This window comes from Pelobates fuscus, chromosome 1 (genome assembly GCF_036172605.1).
Source record: "Pelobates fuscus isolate aPelFus1 chromosome 1, aPelFus1.pri, whole genome shotgun sequence".
Taxonomy (NCBI): domain Eukaryota; kingdom Metazoa; phylum Chordata; class Amphibia; order Anura; family Pelobatidae; genus Pelobates; species Pelobates fuscus.
The window spans coordinates 326,314,450-326,335,180 of NC_086317.1; the positions used below are offsets into that span (position 1 = coordinate 326,314,450).

Genomic DNA, 20,731 nt, shown 5'->3' on the forward strand with positions numbered 1-20,731 from the left:
AACAAAATATTTCAGAGACACCTGGTATTGCTACAAAGACTTTGAATGATTGTCCGGGAGCTGTAGAACTGGATCTGCTGGCAAAGACTACTGCTACAAGGCCTGGGCGCACTGACTACCTGGAACAGCTGCCAGATTCTGGGAACACAGTCATGGGATTAAAGGCGAGACTCGGAATGCCTGACCGGCTGTTTGATACCGGGGCTGTCCTGACCCAGCGAGAGGCCATGACTGCGTCTCTGGACACCCCCAAGGGAGCAGGGAGACCGCCAGACAGCCCAGAGGAAATCATTGCTGACATTGGGAGGTGGCCACTCAAGGCCGAGCAAGCAGAGGGAAACCCAAAGGAAGAAAGCTCTACTATAGTTTTACGCATCGCTCCTACATTCCTTAGATTTGGCTCTTTTGAAATATTCAAGGAAACTGATGAATTAACAGGCAGAAGGGGTCCTAGTGTCAACAGAAATGACGTTCGCATCCAAATGATTGATTATGTTATCAGTACGTTCTATCCAGACATTCAGAATACACATGCAGAGCACAAGATTGAACGAAATGCAGCTTTCTTCAGAGAGATAACCAGGAGGACTGCCAGGCTTGTTGCAGAGTGGCAGTGTGTTGGATTTTGCCATGGCGTGTTAAATACTGATAACATGAGCATTGTTGGGATTACTATTGATTATGGCCCATATGGATTCATGGACAGGTATGATCCAGATCACATTTGCAATGGGTCGGATAACATGGGTCGTTATGCCTACAACAAGCAACCAGAAATCTGTAAGTGGAACTTGGGAAAGCTCGCTGAGTCGCTGGTACCAGAGTTTCCGGTAGAAATCAGTCAAAGTATAATTGATGAGGAGTATGATTCAGAGTTCCAGAGGTGGTATATGCAGAAGATGCGAAAGAAGCTTGGCCTGATTCAAGCAGAGCTCGAGGAGGACAGCAGTCTTATCTCAGACCTGTTGGAAACCATGAACAAAATGGGAGCAAATTTTACAAATACTTTCCGAGTGCTCAGCAAGTATGCTGGGAATTCCGTCAGCGCAGAGGATTTTCTAGATATTCTAACTGAGCAGTACGCTTCCTTGGACGAGTTAAAGGTGGTGTTCAAACCCAAAATGGATCCAAGACAACTGTCAGTGATGCTGATGTTAGCGCAGAGTAACCCTCAGTTATTTGCTTTGATTGGAACAAAAGCCAACATATGTAAGGAGCTTGACCGTATCGAACGCTACAATAAACTGCAAGAGTCCAGTGAAGACCAGCTACTGAGTAATGACCGTGCACTCTGGGAAGAATGGCTTCACAAGTACAGCACTCGGTTGTCAAAAGACCAAGCAACTACTGGGGATAATGATACATTTGTGGTTGAACGTGTGAAAATAATGGACTCTAACAATCCGGCAGTTGTGCTCAGAAATTATATTGCTCAAAACGCAATTGATGCAGCTGAGAAGGGAGATTTCAGCGAGGTACAGCGGGTATTGAGAATGTTGGAAAAGCCATACGATGTAGAAGTCTCTTTCCAACTATCACCTGATGAGGCAGGCGATGAAGATGATGAGCTTGAAGAAGAAGCTGACTGGATATATAGAAATGCTTTTGCAACACCAACAATATCTCTACAGGAAAGCACGGACTACCTGGAACGTGGACAAATTGGAGCCACCTTCAGCAGGAAGGGTCCAAGCACTATACAGAAGATCAGAGAGGCCCTAAATTTCATGAGGAATCAGCATTTTGGGGTCCCCTTTATTGCATTCTACAGAAAAGAATATGTGGAACCAGAACTTAATACTAATGACTTGTGGCTTGTGTGGCAGTGGGATGAAAAGTGGACCCAGCTGAAGATTCGAAAGCAGAGTCTTATCCGCCTTTTCCAGAAGATGCAGGCTTACCAATATGACCAAATATCTGCAGACCCTGACAAGCCTTTAGCTGATAAAAAAAGGCTAATTACACGCCAAGCCTTTGTAAAGTTTGCGCTTGAAAGTTACTCCGACGTTGAGAGATTATCAAATCAGAAGCTGCAGATGTGGAAGCAGATGATGATGATTGAGAGGAACTTGGCTGCTAAGGAGCCACACCGTATTGATCTTCAGCTTAGATCCGCTAACAACCATATTAGCGGGGAAACTGGAAAGAAAGGACAAAACCTGATACTGAGCCTGGGACAATATAAATATGATGGTAGAGTGTACCCAAAAGTCCCATTATGGCTACGAGACCAGACTGAGAAAAAGCTCAGATGCTTCAACTGCCTCCTACAAGGACATATTACATATAACAGTCCTGAGAGTGAAGAGACAATACAATGTGACATAGTATTAAGGGCTCTGCATAGGATTGTATTGACCTGCTTAAAGATGTGTATGGCGACTGGTGGTGTTACAGCACAGTTAAAAGTGGTGATGGTGGAAGGGAATTGTGCACAAGCACTAATTGATTCAGGGAGCGAGGCTACTTTGAAAAGTGTTCTGCTTCAGCCAGAGAAATGTGATATTAGACAAATGTTTAATATTGTATGTACACATGGTGACACCCGCACATACCCCAAGGCAGAGGTAGAGTTTGTCACTGAGGTTGTAAATGTTAAATGCCCTGTAGTACATTCAGCTCAAACGCAAGAGCGTATAAGTAAGGCCAGGTATCTGAGTACCTTGGACCTGGTCATAAGGTATTGGCAGGTTCCCCTGACAGAGAAAGCAAAGGGAAGGACAGCGTTTTCTACTCCCAAGGGGTTATGGCAACATAAAGTACGGCCATTCAGGTTGCATAGTGCACCAGCCCCCTTTCTGCATATAAATAGGATACTTTGGCCCCACAGAGAGAATGCAGCTGCCTACCTTGGCGGTGGGGCGATTCACAGGGTGGACTTGGAAGCACACCTGATGAAGGTCCAGTTGGTTGTGCATAATGTAAGGGCTACCGGTTTGACCGCTAACAAGTGTTATCTAGGATTTGAGGAAGCTAACTATTTGGGTTATCCACTTGGGTGGAGGTTCCTTAAACTACAAGGGAGCAAGGTAGCAGCCATCTACAATAGGCCACTTCCTGTAACTGAGGAGCAAGTCAGGGCTGGTACAGCCCTAGGTGACGTGAATGTTCACGGTTTGTGTTCTAAGGCCGCTCGACCCGATGGGTCTGAGCTGGGGGGGAGGATATGTGATAAAGTGAAGGCAGAGAGGCCTTTTAACCCCAGGGGAAGTATGTGTAGTTTTTGTGTTGCACAACACAAAGCTTTGTTTAGTTATGGGCCCCTGGGGTGGAGTATTTGGAGAAGGGTGGGCCAATGCTCCACTCCACAGTTTAGTAGTTTTCTTGGGAGACAAAGATCCAGGCCAGGGTTTTTGGACTGTCTCCAGCCCACTGTTCAGCTGGAGATGATCAGCTGTAGCAGTGGGAATAAACCACTCCCTGCTAGGCAGGTACAGGGGGATTGCTGGCTTTCTCTCAGGAAGCAGGTAGGAGAGAGGGTGTTCTCTCCAGTAAGAGAGTCAAGGAGACTAGGCACTGGGAGTGCTGGCTTGAGGCACTGGGAGTGCTGGCTTGGAGCACTAGGAGTGCGGAAGGAAGCAGTCAAGGCTGGCTTGGAGCTCTGGAGTGCTGAGAGCGGACAAATACACTAGGTTGGTGAAACCCACAAATTTTGTTATAGTTTAACCCCTGATAGATAGGGAATCTGATGTGAGTTAGTGCTCAGACGAGCTAGGCTTTTTGTTGTAGGGATTTGTGTTACATCATTGCATTTATGTTTCATTTGCTGCTGCCTGATGTGTAAATTTACAAATAAAGTTGCCGGGATTATAAGAAGATAAAAGGACTGTGCATGTTTTGCCCTAGAGGACCGTGCTATCTACTAACAAGGATCACAATCTATAATTTTTCAATTAAAGATTCCTCATATCACTACTCTGATGCCCCTTTTTAAGTAAGTGATTTTTCCACAGTCATCTCCCTGTTTGTTTTTTCTTTGCTTCTTAAAGTAGTGTTGCTCTTTCCCTTTCTTTCATAACATGGGCCCCCATTTATATATTTTTGCCTAGGATTTTCAAATATTTTTTCAACATTTTAAAATATCAGAAAATATATCACGTATTAAAATAAAAATACATCCATATATCAAAAGATTACGATATTAAAATATTTTTCAAAATATAATTTTTTTAAAAAAAAGTTTAGTCAGGATTAGTAATGCATGTAGTATCTCTTGTGTTCTCGGCTGTATCACATTACATCTGGCTATATAAATGGATACTTCCCGAACTATTAATGTGTTCTTACCTTACCTGTGTTGCAACTCCTATTTTCCTCCTTGCTTGTCAAATAAGTTATTTTACTCTGAGGCCCTAGCTCAGCCGCTGCTAAACCTTAGGATTTTATCTCCATCTCTATTGACGTCATCTGCCACTATACATAATATACGTATGGATCACAACTTTAACCAGACGCAAGAGGACTTTTTCCAGTAATCAGACCCCTGGCTTTGTTTTATGGACATTCTTTTGGATCATGACTTGGTTAGGACATTTTCCTCATATATTTTTTTTGCTTTCAAATATTTGTTACTATTTTAAGTTCCTCCCATGGTTGTTCATTGCCAAGTACTAAAAATGTGTTCTGTTTAGCTGCTTTTCTCCAAGAATTGTCTTTTTCTGTCCCACTGGCAGCAAAAAAAAGGTAGATTATCTGCTAAAGGTAGATTATCTACTAAGCTACTTGTTTTGTTTTTTTTTTACTTAAAGGAACACCATAGTCACCAGAACAAGTACATCTTAATGTCCCTGCAGGCTTTTTAATGTAAGCACTGCCTTTTCAGAGATGAGGAGATGCTGATTGGCGCAGCACTGTGGTTTTTCTACGCATGCACAGTAGCCTCCCAATGCTTTTCTGTGGGAAAGCATTGGATTGGCTGAGATCAAGTTTGACGATCTCAAGCATGGAGGCGGAGCGGAGCTGAGCCTGCCACAACAACAGAGACTCATGCAGCGCTGGAAAAAATGTGAGTAACTTAACCATTTAAAGGCAATAGAGGGAGCCGAGGACTTATTTACTGTTATTACAACTATAGTGTCAGGAATACATGTTTTAGTGTTTCTTTAACCCCTTAAGGACACATGACATGTGTGACATGTCATGATTCCCTTTTATTCCAGAAGTTTGGTCCTTAAGGGGTTAAACTCGTAGAAACTGCTATTATTTTTGCTATAGTCTTCACATGATGATTCTGTGGGAAGGAAGAACTGTTTAAGATATTATTTAAACAGCCTAAATAAATTTTGAGAAATAATTATTTATATTTCTGCTATTCCTAGGAAACAAACCAGTTATAATTAAGGAAAACAACGATACAATTTCATTGCATATTAATAGTTCCCAAAAATCTTTCCCAATGAACATGGATTTAACCAAAAGCAACGTTTGACAAAGGTACTGTTGTGGGCCAAAACATTGCTTTTTATCTGCTCCAATTAATCTGCTCTATGGATTTACCTTGAGTGCCTGGACCATCATTTATTTTCTGTAAATTACAATGTGAGGATTGGCCAACCTCAGGCCTGGTTGCACCCTGGAACCAGGAGAGTGCGATATCCTATATGGTAATTAAACTGTCGAATAGATACCAACAGAGTAAGATCTCTTATTTTAATACTTATTATTCGACTTCATCTTCAAATACACTTCCCCACTGTACCCTCCAAGTCACGTTGAAATACAGAGAAACTAGTTATGATTGTACTCAATTCAGGAACCAATTCCTCTTTCATAAATTGGTCAATGACTACCATTTTCCAAAGATTGAAGAGGATAAGTTTGATATATTCCTTGTGTTTGATGGGTCTCTTAATAAATCTGTCCCTATTGTGAAAAATACACCTCAAATCTACATTTTTACCAATAAGGTACATTAGTTTTTAAATAATAAAAACTTCCTTGTTTGAAGTGATCTTATGTCTCACTTTCTTGAAAAAGCAAAATCCTTCTATTTCCTGTGATTGATTAGAGGTCCTAATCAATTCCCCTTGTTGTATTGAGTCTTGTAAGTTTTGTATACAGTCTTCACAAATATTCTCAACTCTTGTCAAACCCATCATTCCAGTAGAATATGCCTTCTACACAGATGTTTTTAGCGAGCAAAAAGCCTCTCGGCTTCAACGTTGGAGACTGCCAAATCGATTTAATACAAGCAACCAAAATACCTTATGTACACATATATCCCCTGGCTGAACATAAATTACAAACACTCAGACTATTTAGACATTAATTTAGCCAAGGGTTTCATAAGGTCTTCTAATCTACATCACCTGTTGGAGCAGGAATATTTTTCATACAAATAAAGATGGAGCATTAGACCTATCATTGATTAGCTACTCTAAAATAACTTTTAATCGCTTACACTGATACTAGAAATGCTGGAAAGTGTGAAAAATGCTTAAATTTTTACTAAACTATATCTTAGAGGCACCTATAATTTATTGAGGGTGCATGAAGGCGATGAATGGGAAAACTACATTCAGTACTGGTTATGGCCACTTTAAATACTTAGTAATGCCATCTCGGTTATGTAATGCCCCTGTGGCATTTTAACACTTTCTCTTTCTGATTGGGGAGAATAAGAGACAAGCATTTTCCATTCTGAAAGCCAAATTCAGTTCTGCACCAATTCTGCAACCACCCAACCCAGACCTCCCATTTGTTATGGAATAGATGCTTCAGATATTATTGTAGGAGTTTTTCTTTCTTAGAGGAAAACTCCATCATCCCCTCTTCATCATGTTTCATATTTCTCCAAACAGCTTACATCTACAGTAAATTATTTTCTCAAAGCTGCGTCGGACATCTGGAGACACCGTTTTGGAAGGAAGTAAATATCCCTTTTTAATATGAACTAATCTTAAGAATTTGGAGTACTTCTGTTCAGTCAAACGGCTAACATCCAAACTCACCCTTTGAGTTTAGTTTTTTAAATATAAAATTTCCTCAGAAGGGAATATCTAGTTAAATGGGGTGGTTAAAGTCCTGGATGTAATGAATTGTTGCCGCATTATAACGTGCATGCTCCTGATCTAGTCCAAGATTTTCATGCCAAATATCCGGTATTGTCTACTACTCCCTAAGGGAATTTCCATGGGGGGGAGTATTGGTACTATCTCTTTGAGTCCTTTGCTTTATCACATTACATCTGGCTATTTAAACGGAACCTGCCTGGACCATCCTGCACTATTAATGTGTTCCTTCCTTACCTGTGTTGCACTCCTATTTTCCTCCTTGCTTGACAAACAGGCTAATCCACTCTGGGCACCACATCAGCCGCGGCTAAACCTCAGGATCTTATTTCCATCTCTCCATATTACCTTACATTTCCGCTTGATTTCCTGATAGTTTGAGAATCACCTCACTGTTAGAACAAGTAATTCCTTGGATATTGATCTCAGCTACTCCTATATGGAATATTCTTACAATCACAACTTTAACCAGACAGCTTAAATAATTTTTAAGAAGCAATGATTTATATTTAGGAAACAAACCGGTTCTAATTAAGGAAAGCACAGATACAATTTGCATTACAACTTTATTAAATATAAATTCATTTGAAAAGATTTTCAAAAAAATTAATTGGGGCCATGGTTAGGATGCTTGTTTTCATTGGCTTATAACATGTATGATTCAAATATAATGTTCTTTTTGACACATGTAATTTGTTGATATAACCTTAAAGTGTAAGAACACTTTTTACACTTGTTAAAACCAGTTACCAATCTTTCTATGATGAGGTCGAGCTTTCGTTGAACTCTAAGATTTAACAGTGCAATTTTAAGCAGAGTCTCAAAATAAAATGTACAGTTAGGTTAGCCTCAATAGTCAAAGTCTTCTAATTGGTTAAAAGCATGCATACACATATCCCAGAGATCATTATATGGTGAACAGGGGACATTTACTTTAACCAGGAAAGGTTAAAGGATCTTAACTAAGCTTGGAAGAAAGACGAGTGGGGGGATATGATAGAAATATTTAAATACATAAAGGGAATCAACACAGTAAAGGAGGAGACTATATTTAAAAGAAGAAAAACTATCACAACAAGAGGACATAGTCTTAAATTAGAGGAGCTAAGGTTGAAAAGTAATATCAGGAAGTATTACTTTACTGAGAGGGTAGTGGATGCATGGAATAGCCTTCCAGCTGAAGTGGTAGAGGTTAACACAGTGAGGAAGTTTAAGCACGCATAGGATAGGCATAAGTCGATCCTAGATTAAAGATAAAGCCAGGGACTTAAAAAAGTATTTAAAAAATTTGGGCAGACTAGATGGGCCAAATGGTTCTTATCTGCTGTCACAGTCTATGTTTCTATGAATGGAGATATAGATGTATTATTTAACATCTTATGCTACATGTTCATGTACAAAAATCACGAGAGTGGAATGGAAATGTATTTAGATTCACATGCTGTTCTACAGGATGCATAATGCACTTACTTTTCACAATTATTATAATTGATGGCTATAGTTGCGTTACAAAAATGCAAAGAAAATATTCAAATACATTTTAATATGCATAACCATAACGTTTGTCATATGTATATGTAATCTCTCTTTTACCTGACCTTAGACAATCTCTGGCAGACATGGTAGGAGCTCTGAGCTTATGCGAATGATGAACTATGCCACATTGTAACACAGTAAGAAATTAAAGATGCTTCAGGCACTCAGTTCATGCACTGAAACTTTAATAAATCTGCCATCTTATCACCATTAACAACAGCTGTTCAATAAACCTGCCATCTTATCACCCTTGAGTGCCTGGATCATATTAAATTTCTAACGTATGTATTGGTGTCTACTAGCCTCAAGTCCGGAATTGCACCTTGAATGACAATTTAAGAAGAGTGCGGACTCAATCTATTCTTAATATATCATTGTTAATCACGTACTTCACTCATTAATTTATACTAAGGAGCCACGTGGTTTAAACCCATTATTATCTTTGGACTAATAGACAGCGTTGTAAAACGGTTCTTAGCACTCCTACCAGAGCATTTTCCAAAATCTTATGAAATGAGTAGAGATGTAACATTTACTTGAAATGATAAGTCTAAGTTAAATCAATGTATAAGACCACATTCATATACGGTATTATGGTGTTTACTACACTGTGAATTATGTAAAATTGTCTATGGTATGATCTAACTAGAAGCTTTATGCAGATGTAACTTCCTGCTTATTTCAGCAAGGTCGAGGTAGATGAGAAACTTCATATATCAGTTCAGCGCTTTACTTGAGGGCGTAAGGGTTTCATAACAACACCTCTATACTTGGTATAAAAATGTACCAGAACTTTAAATTTTCGACCATATTACAATTTTAATATAGATGGTGTTATACAGAGCAGGGCAGTATCCATAGGTGATAGCCCTAGTATTGAAACCAGGAATGGTGACAAACCTAGTGACAAATTAAATATTTTTTAAGAACTGTAAATAAAATGAAATTGATGACCATTACTATCCCAGCTAGAAAAGATATCACGACACACAGAGACTTACATTTTTTTTTAAATGTTATGTAATTTTTAAGATTACGAAAAACCTCTGTCATTTGGTTTTCCCCTCAGTCTTCTAGTGGAGGCCTTCCATATAGGCCTAGGAGCTAAGCAGCTACTGGTAATGCAAACAAATTAGCAATTCCAAATTGAACTCGAATCATCCAGTAATGTCTGAAAATCACTAAGTAAGCACTTTTAAACAAACTATAACTAATGGAACAAAAATCTGAAGTGGAGAAATATAAGGTTGTATAGCAATGGCACACCTATTTCTGGAACTATCCCTTTAAGAAGTCCATAAACTTATGGGGATACTCGAAGAACCTTAAGCACTACAGCACACTAGTTGTTGTGGTACCAGAAGCCTTTGACAACATCTCACGTTTTGAGTCCTATTTGGATCTGTCAGGTGCATAATTATGCAGAAGCAAAAGTTTATATTTCCTCATTAGCATACCAAATTTGGATTGCCAGCTGACTTTCCTCATCTAGTGAATAATGTCCAAAACTGATATGCTAACGCAAAAGGCTTTAAGGTTCATTTTTGTATATCAGTGCCAGAGGAATACTAGAACACACTGTAGTGGCTATAGTGTTCAGAGTACCTCTTCAAAAATATGAACATACAACTACAGGGCCCTCAAACATGTTTAGTCAAAGCCAATATATTGCCAACAAAATAAAAAGGAAAAAAAACATACTTCTATAAAAAAATAAAGATACTATTTTTGTTATAGAGTATCTGCTATATTGTGGTACGGATAGAAGCAGTTTCACGTGAGAAATCTGATACCAGACATAACCTATACATACAGTGGGGCATCATAGTGATGTGATAGAGAAAAATAGACATGTGTTTAAACCTGTGTGTTTTGACCACCAGACTAACCTTACTTCAGAGAAAAAAATAGAAAGAAATGGGATCCGTGTGAAAATGGGTGTAAAAGAGAATAAACACCACCTCCACACTGATCCCATGCACCAGGAGGGCACTCCAGCAATGCCCAATGGCTTAACCCTAGATAGATACTAGCAACAGAAACAAAGAATCAAAAATTCCCAAACTGTGAATATAATGCTTTCTGGAAATGAAGACGTAGGCACCAAAGCATCCAGTGGTATGGAACAATGTAACCAGAGGGAGACCACTAAATATCTGAAGTAACAAAGTATCAACACAGAAATAAATTGTGACTCCAAATAATAATAAATACTGAACTAGCCTTATAAGGCTACTCCCATGCCTGAGTAAGTGAGGCGATAAAGTTACTAAACACCTAATTCTGCAATATTTCTGGTGCTGAGGTACTAGGGGGAGATTTACTAACACCCTATGCATTAAAGGGCCAGAACTAGCGATGTCCCGAACAGTTCGCCGGGAACCGTTTGCCGGCGAACATAGCATGTCCGCGGTTGCGAACACGCGCAATGTTCGGTCCGCCCCCTATTCGTCATCATTGAGTAAACCTTGACCCTGTACCTCACAGTCAGCAGACACAATCCAGCCAATCAGCAGCAGACCCTCCCTCCCAGACCCCCCCACCTCCTTGACGAATAGGGGGCCGACCGAACATCGCGCGTGTTCGCGACCGCGAACACGCTATGTTCGCCGACGAATGGTTCCTGGCGAACTGTTCGGGACATCACTAGCCAGGACTAATAAAGCCTATATGAATATTGCAGACTTAGGTGTTTATTAACTTTATCTCTTTACTTACTAAGGCACGAGAGTAGCCTTATAAGGCTTGTTCGGTATATTATTATTATTTGGAGTTATTTTATTTTTCTGTTGATACTTTCTGTTATTTCAGATATTTAGTGGTCTCCCTCTGGTTACATTGTTCCATACCACTGGATGCTTTTGTGCTCAGCATTATATTCACAGTTTGTGAATTTAACTTCAGAGAGACATTGTGTGAATTATAATGTCCTTGTTGTATACTCCTCAAGTTTGATATCCCAGGGAGTGTCTAGACAAAGCTCTTGGATCCTAATTTGTCTCAAGTGTAATTAAACTGACAGTCCGTGGGGGAATACTTGCAATATTTAATTTAAATATTCCTGTTACAGATAGATCTGAGACTCAAATCTTTTGTGCAATTAAAAAAATAAATAAGAGTCCGAGAGTGTAATGTATAACTGCAAGTTTTGTTCGTATCTAATAGAAACACAAAGGATGAAGGAAAACAGACATAATGAACCTCAAATGTAAAAAAAAAAAAATAAGGACCAGAAAAATTAGAAAAAAAGAGATAACTAAGAAAAAAAGGAAAATACAAAGATAGAACACACTAGTTTAAATGTTTGTTTGTATTCCTGTTGCTTCTGTACACGGTGGGCCACTGCAGATTACTCTGCATGAATTTATTTTGTTTGTATCGTTCTTCCCACTGATTTTTACTTAGTTTTCGTTTGAGCACCCTTCCATTATATGTTTTATTAATATTTATATATATATATATATATATATATATATATATATATATATATATATATAAAAAACTAATACAGCTCTAGAATAAGACAACATTTCTGACATACTATTACTGACGTTCAACATATCCATGGTATACCATAAGTGATATAGGTTTAACATACTGCCGCTAACTATTGCAGTGCAATATTACCATTTTTACAAGCACTCATTTGTCAAGTGTAATTTTTGTCACAAATAAAGTGCTTCCTATAATAACTTGTAAAATGTAGTTAATAATGCATTTAAAAATTATTATTAAAGTGCAGCAACCATCATTGTGCAAAATAAATAGTATACTTAAGAATATCACAACTTCGTTTACATGATGCAGTTGTGGTCCAGTAGTCCAGTAAAATCTGATTAACACAAAAATAATATATAACCTTATATCTAAAGCTATTGACCGTTAAATTTCCCAGGCTGTATTGTTGAATGGGCCTGGAGGCAGCAGCAGACAGATCCCTCACGCACCAAGACAGAATTTGTTAACAATTAAAAACCGGCGCAGCAGCTGACACTCCACTGCCAATTCATTGCATCCAAAGATGGTCAAAATTGATATTTAGTGTTGTCTGTGAAATGGTGATGGACAAGCATAAGAGGAAGCAGATAAATTTCAAAACCGTTTTGAGTTTTAGCTGTTGGTTGTCGTAAAGAAACTGCTGCCACCACAACCATTACAATACACTATAGTGGTTATGATACTTGATTTACCTCTTTACATCTAAGAGGGGGACAAAAACATTTCTCTAGCTTGGGGATATGTGGTTATTTCATTTTTCTCAATCCTAATATGTGGTTATACACAGGGTTCTCTAATTATTTTAAAACTGCTTCCTTTTTCACTATTTTTCCATCCACCCGTCAATTGTAAGTTAAAGTACAGTTGTACTTGGAATCCTAACAGGGCCACTTCAATACAGATCCCCAAAACTGTGCTTCATGGAAACTAGTATTTATGAGATTTGCCCTTGTTCCAGACCTTCCTTTATTAATTTAACTAGCTTTTCGCTCAGCAGTGCTTCTTTTTTTATTCTTCTCCTTTCTCACACAGTCTCTGATCTCATATTCACTGAACATCTTCTTGAATTTTTTTAATTTAGGTCAACACAATGTAATTACTTTTTTAAGCAAAACCACGTTATTCATGTTTATATCAAACAAGAAATTGAGGACACACAAAAAAAAAAGGATTTTCGTCTTACAGGGCATTTGCATTTGAAAGGAAATGAAGAAAAAATGTCCAAGTCCTTGAAAAACTACATAACTATTAAGGTAGGGTGGATTTCTGAATGTACATGAGCTCATTGCGGTTTAGTCTTGGGGAAAATACAAAACTGTTCCTTAAGAAGAATTGTTCCTTAAAGCAGCATATGTTTACACAGTGCATATAAATGTGCAATCTGGTATTTTGGTGAATTTGATTATTTACTAGTATTTTACACCGCAAGGCAATTAATTATGTTTATCACTGTCTATCTGTCAAATTATTTTGTTTATTAAAGGATCACTATAGTCACTAGAACAACTACAGCTTAATGTAGTTGTTCTGGTGAGTATGGTCAGCCCTGCAGGCATTTTCATGTAAAATGCCTTTGCAGAGAAAAGGTAGTGTTTGCATTGCTGCCTAGTAACCCCTCCAGTTAGTCACTCAGACGACCACTAGTGGCTTCCTGGGTCAGTGTACTTACAGTCCGCGTCTCCACGCTTTGCATTGAAACGCTGAACTTTCCCCTTAGAGATGCATTGATTCAATGTATCTTTATGGGGAGATGCTGATTGGACAGTTTGCAGTTTGGTTTCTCAGATCATTACAAATCACTGTTTAGTGAACGCACTCTAAAAAAGTTATAACTTTTTGGGTAAAACACTAACCAGTGTTTCTGCTCAACTGCAGAGTCTTGGGAGAGACAGACATTCTTACTATTATCCAATTTAATCTTACTTTTATCAAAAGACAAGGTGTCATATTATACAAGGATGTACAGGAAAGCAGAGCTGTGGTGGTATTCTCAGATCCGAAGTAGTATAGTGGGTAAGAGAAGAAAAACTTAATATAGTGCAGTATATATTGAAAGGGTACAATCCCCATCTATGAATGTGTTGATGGTCCCTGTGCATATTCAGAGGAATTTTCCACAGTTGTAGAAGTACTTTTATTCGATGTGCAGCAATCCAGCAAACGGATATCCTCCGTATACAGGAGGAAAAATAAAAACAGGATATAGTGCTTTCTGACTGGCAGCTCCTCCCTTTGTTTCCCAGCAATGTATCCACTACCTCTGCACGATCTCACAGTAATGAGGCTTCTCAGGAGAGACACACAGCAGCTGCTCAAACTTGTAGGCCCGAGTGCTGAGAACTACAATGTAATTTGCTGCACCTCAAATAAAAGCACTTCTACAACTGTGGAAAATACCTCTGACTAAGCATAGGGACCATCAACACATCCACAGACGGGGTTGTACCGTCCAGGCGCAGAAATCTGGAGCTGAATATAGGCTCCAGAAAATTGTAAGTGCATTTTGTTTTATTTATAATTATAAGGAATTCAAAATATACTACACTATATTAAGTTTCTCTCCTCTTACCCTCTCTACAACTTTGGATCGGAGAATACCACCACAGGCGCTGCTTCCCTGTACCACCTTTTATTATATCCACTGCACCCCCAGAATAGAAGAGACCCTGGTTTAGGAAGCTCAAGCTGCCAAACACACAGCACACAAGCGCCCAAAATTCCATCTCTCTTTTCTATTTGTCATATTAATTTGCAACTAATCTAATATTGTAAATAATTATTTTAAAATATCTTTGTCAGAAGACAGAGCTATATTGTAATTCTTTGTAATTTTGTTTTGTTGTTGTTTTATTTCTTTTTTTTAGGAATTTTTAAAGTCATTTTCACCTGACCAGTTCCGAATGTTTTGCCTGCGCTCTAAGTATGGATCAGGTACAAATTACAACATTAGATTATAACTCAAAAGCTGTTAAATATGTTAACAAATTGTTGCCTTTTCTCAGAGCTGTGACATTTATACTTGCGTTAGTAGCAGCACTCAAAAAAATTTCTTAATGCTTAACCTAGCTGTTAACCTAGATAGTAAAATTGAAGATTTTTTTTTTTTTTTGCATATTTTAACAAAAAAATAAACCCGGAAACTACTAAATATGCACAAGATTGTAAGAATAAGTGGTCAGAGACAAATTGTACAAAGAAGATATTCGGCAAATGTCACAATAATTCAGCCACCGTTTATATTTTCCCCATCCTAAAAAAAGCCCATTGTTCACTGAGGTATGCATATGGTGGTGGCTCCCCACAACTAGCAACATTTTCAGGTTAAGGTTAGAAGTTTTTAAAAACTTGGCAGAGCATATAACAACTATAATAACAGCAAAGTCACCAATAACGTCTCAAGTCTTTTCACTAGTTGGAGTAGACCCGTTAGGGGGGGGGGGATTTCCAAGTCTGTATGGTTCCTGTACAGGAAGGAAAGAACCCCATCCTTCATTGCTACTAAGTTATAAATTAAGCTTCTAGTGAACAGAGTTATACACATGCTTTTCTTTGAATGTTTTATAGCTGTGGAATACAGTAAGGAATCCATGCAAGTCTCCATAAGCACTTTGCAGATTATCGCATCTTTCATTGATGATGCACAGGCCTATGTGAAGGGTCAGCTGATATGTGAGCCTGTGCAGGAAGCCATACTTTGGGAAAGGTAACATTTTAAAAACCACTTGTACCTGTTTATAATGTTAAAAGTATTGAAATAGTGGGATTGCACATTCATTGTGTGCTTGATGTTTGGTTTGTTTTTGAAATATGTTTTGCTTGACCAAATGTAACCCACCAAAATATGGTCTTTAATTATTATGTCTTACCATGGATTATCCAAACGACTTAAATTAGTAGCTCTACCAAGACTGGATAATACTGAATTAGTAGCACATTCCATTTGAGAGTAGGGCCAAAGGCCCACATTGTTTTTATGATATAGATAGTCATTGCAGCTTGGTGGGTAAGGCCAGGGCACATAAGATACTTTACTATACTTTTTTATTTGTTCGAATTCAGGTATGTTCAATGCTCTCAATTATGTGGTCCCTAAACTCCCTGTATTGGCAGAAGAGCCCTGGGATTATCCCATCACTATGGTAATCAATCCCCAGCAGAGTGTCTTTCCTTCCTGCATGTACAATTGACTATCTCTCCATCCATTACTTTCCTTTGATTTTACTGACTGCCCCACATAAGAATCTCACCACCTCCTCGTTTAAAAGTAAGGGCAGAGAGGTCCTGATTTACAGAGAGACGGTGCAGCATGCATTTACCCTATACTTTTTATTGGGTCAATTTCCTGTGTGGCACCTTTATGGTCAGTGTTTGGTTACATGTAAGGACAGCCTGTACACTGCTTCCTTTTTGACATATGTTTAGGTCCTCCCACCACTCGTGATATCCAATACCAATATATCAGTAGGAGGCACTATATAGTAGTTTTTGTGTTCGTTTTTTTTTTATAGAGGAATCCACTGTAGGGAAATGTAATTAAAATCTTATTACTGATTTATAATCTGAACACCATGAAGCAGCATTTTATATATAATGTATGCTATGCAACCAGTGTAACTATTTTAGTTTGTACTTACACATCTGCTTACAAGCATTATAGAATTGCCTGTTTTTAGAGTTTTATTTAAACTATTTTTTTGATTTGATGTTTTATCACTTCATTGTGTTTCTTTTTACGTTTTTTAATTATGCTTATGATTTGCAGTTGGGGTGCTAACCACTGAAACAAATTAACCCGATGTGCTCTGTAGTCTTGGAACACTTTATTTCCGATATTCTTCCAGTTAATAACTTGGCTCTGAATATTCTGTAGCTTCCAAATGTTTGAAATATTGCTGAAGAATCAGCCACTGTTTGAAATATGCCTGTCTTCTCATGGTCATACAATATCTCCTTTTTATTTTTTTTATTTTTTTAAAGCCTGAATGAAACAAAAGTAAATGTTAAAGCTGCATTCGCTGATGACTTTGACACCCCGCGAGCTGTCGGTGCTGTTATGGACCTCATTCACCATGGCAACAGACAACTTAAGGCTGTTTCCAAGGTAACCCATCAGGATATAATCTAAAGATGGCAGCTGTCCACTACTGCAGTAACTGCAGAATACCTCCATCCGTTCCTCTGGATTCATTAGTGCAGAAATATTATGTTGTTATGAATTATATCCCCTGGATGTGTAAAATTACAAAATGAGTGTATGGATTAGGTTTTTTTTGTTGTATTTAACAGGGGATTTGCCTGATGTAGTTATTTTTGTTTAGTAGTGTTTTTTGTGTAATTGGCTCTTGACTTTTTCTAAAGTGGACTCTGCACTTATTGAATACATCCACCTATACTGCATTTCCTTTTGAGAGAGAGAGAGTGTGTGCGTGTATGTGTATGTATATGTGTATGTATATGTGTATGTATATGTGTATATATATATATATATATATATATATATATATATATATATATATATATATAAATACATGTATATATATATATATATAAATACATGTTTAACCGCACCATACCTCTATGTATATAAGATTACTGATGGTGGATTTGAAATCTGGATAGTTTGATAACAATCCAGAAAATGCATTTAGTCCTGTTTTCATAGTATAAAAATATTTACATTTTTTTTACTTCAATTGTTTCTGTTCTTGAGTGTACTGAATGAAGTTTCCGTCGATTAAGTTCATTTTTAGGTTATGTGATCATCTTGGTGACATGGTGTCTAGCTGGAGTGCGTTGTTTGTGGTTTTTATTGAATGTCTATATAGGTTCATCCTGAGGTGAATCTTTAATGAGGTTTTCCAAATTTGTAGCATACTATTTATTGCGTCATGTATAGCACGTTTGCAGATGTGCATGGAAATGAGCCATGCATTCTGTTTGCTTTGTTATTGTGTCTGACTGTGTTGCTGTTGCATATATGCTGACATATTTGGCATATTTTCTTGCCGGGTATAGTGCGATTCTGTAAGCTGCCCTGCTCCTGTGTATGCAGACAGATTTTTGCTTAGACATGGTGGCTGTTTGAATGTTGAAATATTTCTTTAAGTGCGGGTTCCTCTGAAAGATCTGTTTGCAGATATTTTCTGAGTTTGTATATCGCTTGTAGGGTAGGATTAGATGTCGTTACTACAATGGTCCTTGTTTTGGTCTTCTCTCTATACTGTAGCAGCTCTGCACATGTTGCTTTGAGGACAGATTTTTTTTTTCTTTTCTTCAAATCATGCATGTTTTGTTGCTTTTTTGTTTGAATAAACCATACGCTGCATTGAGATGTTCATCACTATCTTCAGTATCCAAGCAAGTGTTTTTGGTAATGGATGGCTGGCTAAAAATGTTGGCTTGTTTAGTGTGATTTGGATGAAAGCTTGGGCTGTGGAGACTTTCTGTAAACCGACAAATTACATTGATCTTGTAAAATGTGTACATATTCTACATCTATATTTACCAGTAGTGGAGTTGGAGATTTGACTAGAAAATGTGTCCATGCAATTTGTTTATCTAGCATTTGTCTAATTCTAAGGAGGAAGCTACAGGCTCTCTCCTTGTAATTAGATCATTATAAACTATGCTAGCTTAGTTCAAGACATTACCCCTCCCCGTCTCTCCCCCTCCCCCCCCCCCCCCCACTTTCTCCACCTTAAAAAAAATACTTGCCTATTGGCCTCATCCTAAGGCCCAATAAACTGCCCTTACTAACTTTACTAACTATATGCAGGTATTTAAATGTGCATAGGGTTTTGGGATAGTATGCAAATATTTTTTTTTCTTTGCCTTTATTGTATGTATTGGGGCTGATGTGTTTTATAGTCATTTCGGTTACCCAGGAGAGGTGGGAGTTTAAGTGCAAAATTGAATTGTGTATATTTGGATTTGCTTTTGTATTACATGGCCATGTTACAGTGCTACCACCCACCCCGTGTCCCCTATTAAGGGTTAATAAATGTGTAGGAGTTTAGAAAAATACCCCTCTCTGTCTCAGATTGAACCTTATAGCTGAAGACACCTAAGAGGGATTTGCATTGACCTGACCATAAAGGCTTACACTCAAATGGCTATTGGAGTGATCCTAAAAAAACTGTAATTATTTAAATGTGGATAAGGATTTGGTATAGTGTGCAAGTAACTTTTTTTAATTTATTTTTTATTATTAAATGCTATGTACCTATTGGCCACTTATACATTCTGAAGTATTGATGCTGTAGTTGTACTTTGTATTCAGTGCCTACCGAAAATTTTCATAGATTGTAAGCTTGTTTGCGCAGGACCTTCTTCAACTCTAAATATCCGCTTTCTTGTGTAAGTGTAAAGAGCTGCGGCATATGTCAATGTTCTATAAAAATTACTACTAATAATTTTTATTTTTTTTATTCATTATTTTGTTTTGTGCATTGTTGGTACATACATTCTTGCTTAGCCACAACAGCTAGTGCAAGTATTTTCTGTCAAACAAAGGCATGCAGTTGTTGGCATCAGTAAGGCAGCACATTTTTATATAGTATATTGTTAAGGTCATTATTACATGTTGAAAATAGATGTCTAACGTGCATCACCTGCTTAAGTGATGCAGGGTGAGTATGCTCTGAGTACTCTGAGGTCAGGGTGCAACAGTTGCCGCTAGGTGGAGTCTAGGTTGTTGAACCAGGAGCGTGTTAGAGAGGCTTACGTCCCCTTGCATAGACACCTGGGTCGGTTATAAGAGCCAATTTCTCTAAGGATTATAAAGGGGGCCGGGGGGAGAACAAGTAAAAACTAGTACGTTTCACGCACACAGCAATGGAGAGGGCATGCAAATATGCCTAAAGTAGTGGGCAACATTCAAACTCAAGAACACAAAAGTATAACGTTACTTATAAAGGCTTAAGTCCTAAATGTTGATGATGTCAGAGAGCTCATGGCACCGATGTAGACGCCTTTTCTCCTCTCTGGGCTGCCGGTACAAAGGGTCGCGCTGTACAAAGGGATTCCAGGCTGTAGTTGTCGTTGGCTTGTTAGGTTCCGCTGGGCCTAGTGTCTGCCTTCCCAATGCGAGCTGCTGCAGGATGTCGGGTATTTCGGTAGCTTCGTGTAGTTTCAGATGACCAGTGTCTCTGGGTATAATCAGAGCTTTTGGTGCGCACCAGCGGTAGGATATGTTATGTGCCAAGAGTTCTGTAGTCAGGGGTCGCAGAGACCTTCTCCAGTCCATGGTGGCCTTTGACAGGTCTAGGTAAAAGGTTAGAGAGTGGCCCTCAAAGTGGAAAGGTGACTTATTGCGCACGGCCGCCATGAATGTCTGGCGATCTCAGCCGTGTTGAAATCTTATAATTACATCGTTCCTCTTTTCTGGTGTGCCGGTTTGCGGTCTGGAGATGCGAAAGCAACTGTCCAGTGGCATCCCTTTGGCCTGTTTGGCCGTAAAGAGCATGGTGAGCAATCTGCGAAATAAGTGCGGCAGCTCTGCGGTCGCTACCGCTTCAGGTAGGCCTCGGATTTTAAGATTCTTCCAGCGCCTCCTGTCCTCTAGCGCCGCCAAATTGTCTTGACGCTGTCTTTGTGTCTTTTGCAGGGCAGAGATTTGTTGCTCCACTGTATTCAGTCGGGATTCCTGTGCGGCGGTATTAAGCTCCGCGTTTTGCAGGCGGGCTACC

General features: G+C 38.6%; 1 protein-coding gene across 1 annotated transcript in view; it reads left to right on the top strand.

The window, feature by feature from the left end:
* The window catches only part of CARS2 (cysteinyl-tRNA synthetase 2, mitochondrial), a 74,999-nt gene that overhangs the window by 51,245 nt on the left and 3,023 nt on the right, over window positions 1–20,731 (top strand). The window contains exons 9-12 of the mRNA XM_063459798.1: window positions 13,230–13,297; window positions 14,909–14,975; window positions 15,609–15,747; window positions 17,022–17,145. Of these exons, the coding sequence (XP_063315868.1) occupies window positions 13,230–13,297; window positions 14,909–14,975; window positions 15,609–15,747; window positions 17,022–17,145 (398 nt within the window). The remainder of the gene's footprint in view (window positions 1–13,229; window positions 13,298–14,908; window positions 14,976–15,608; window positions 15,748–17,021; window positions 17,146–20,731) is intronic.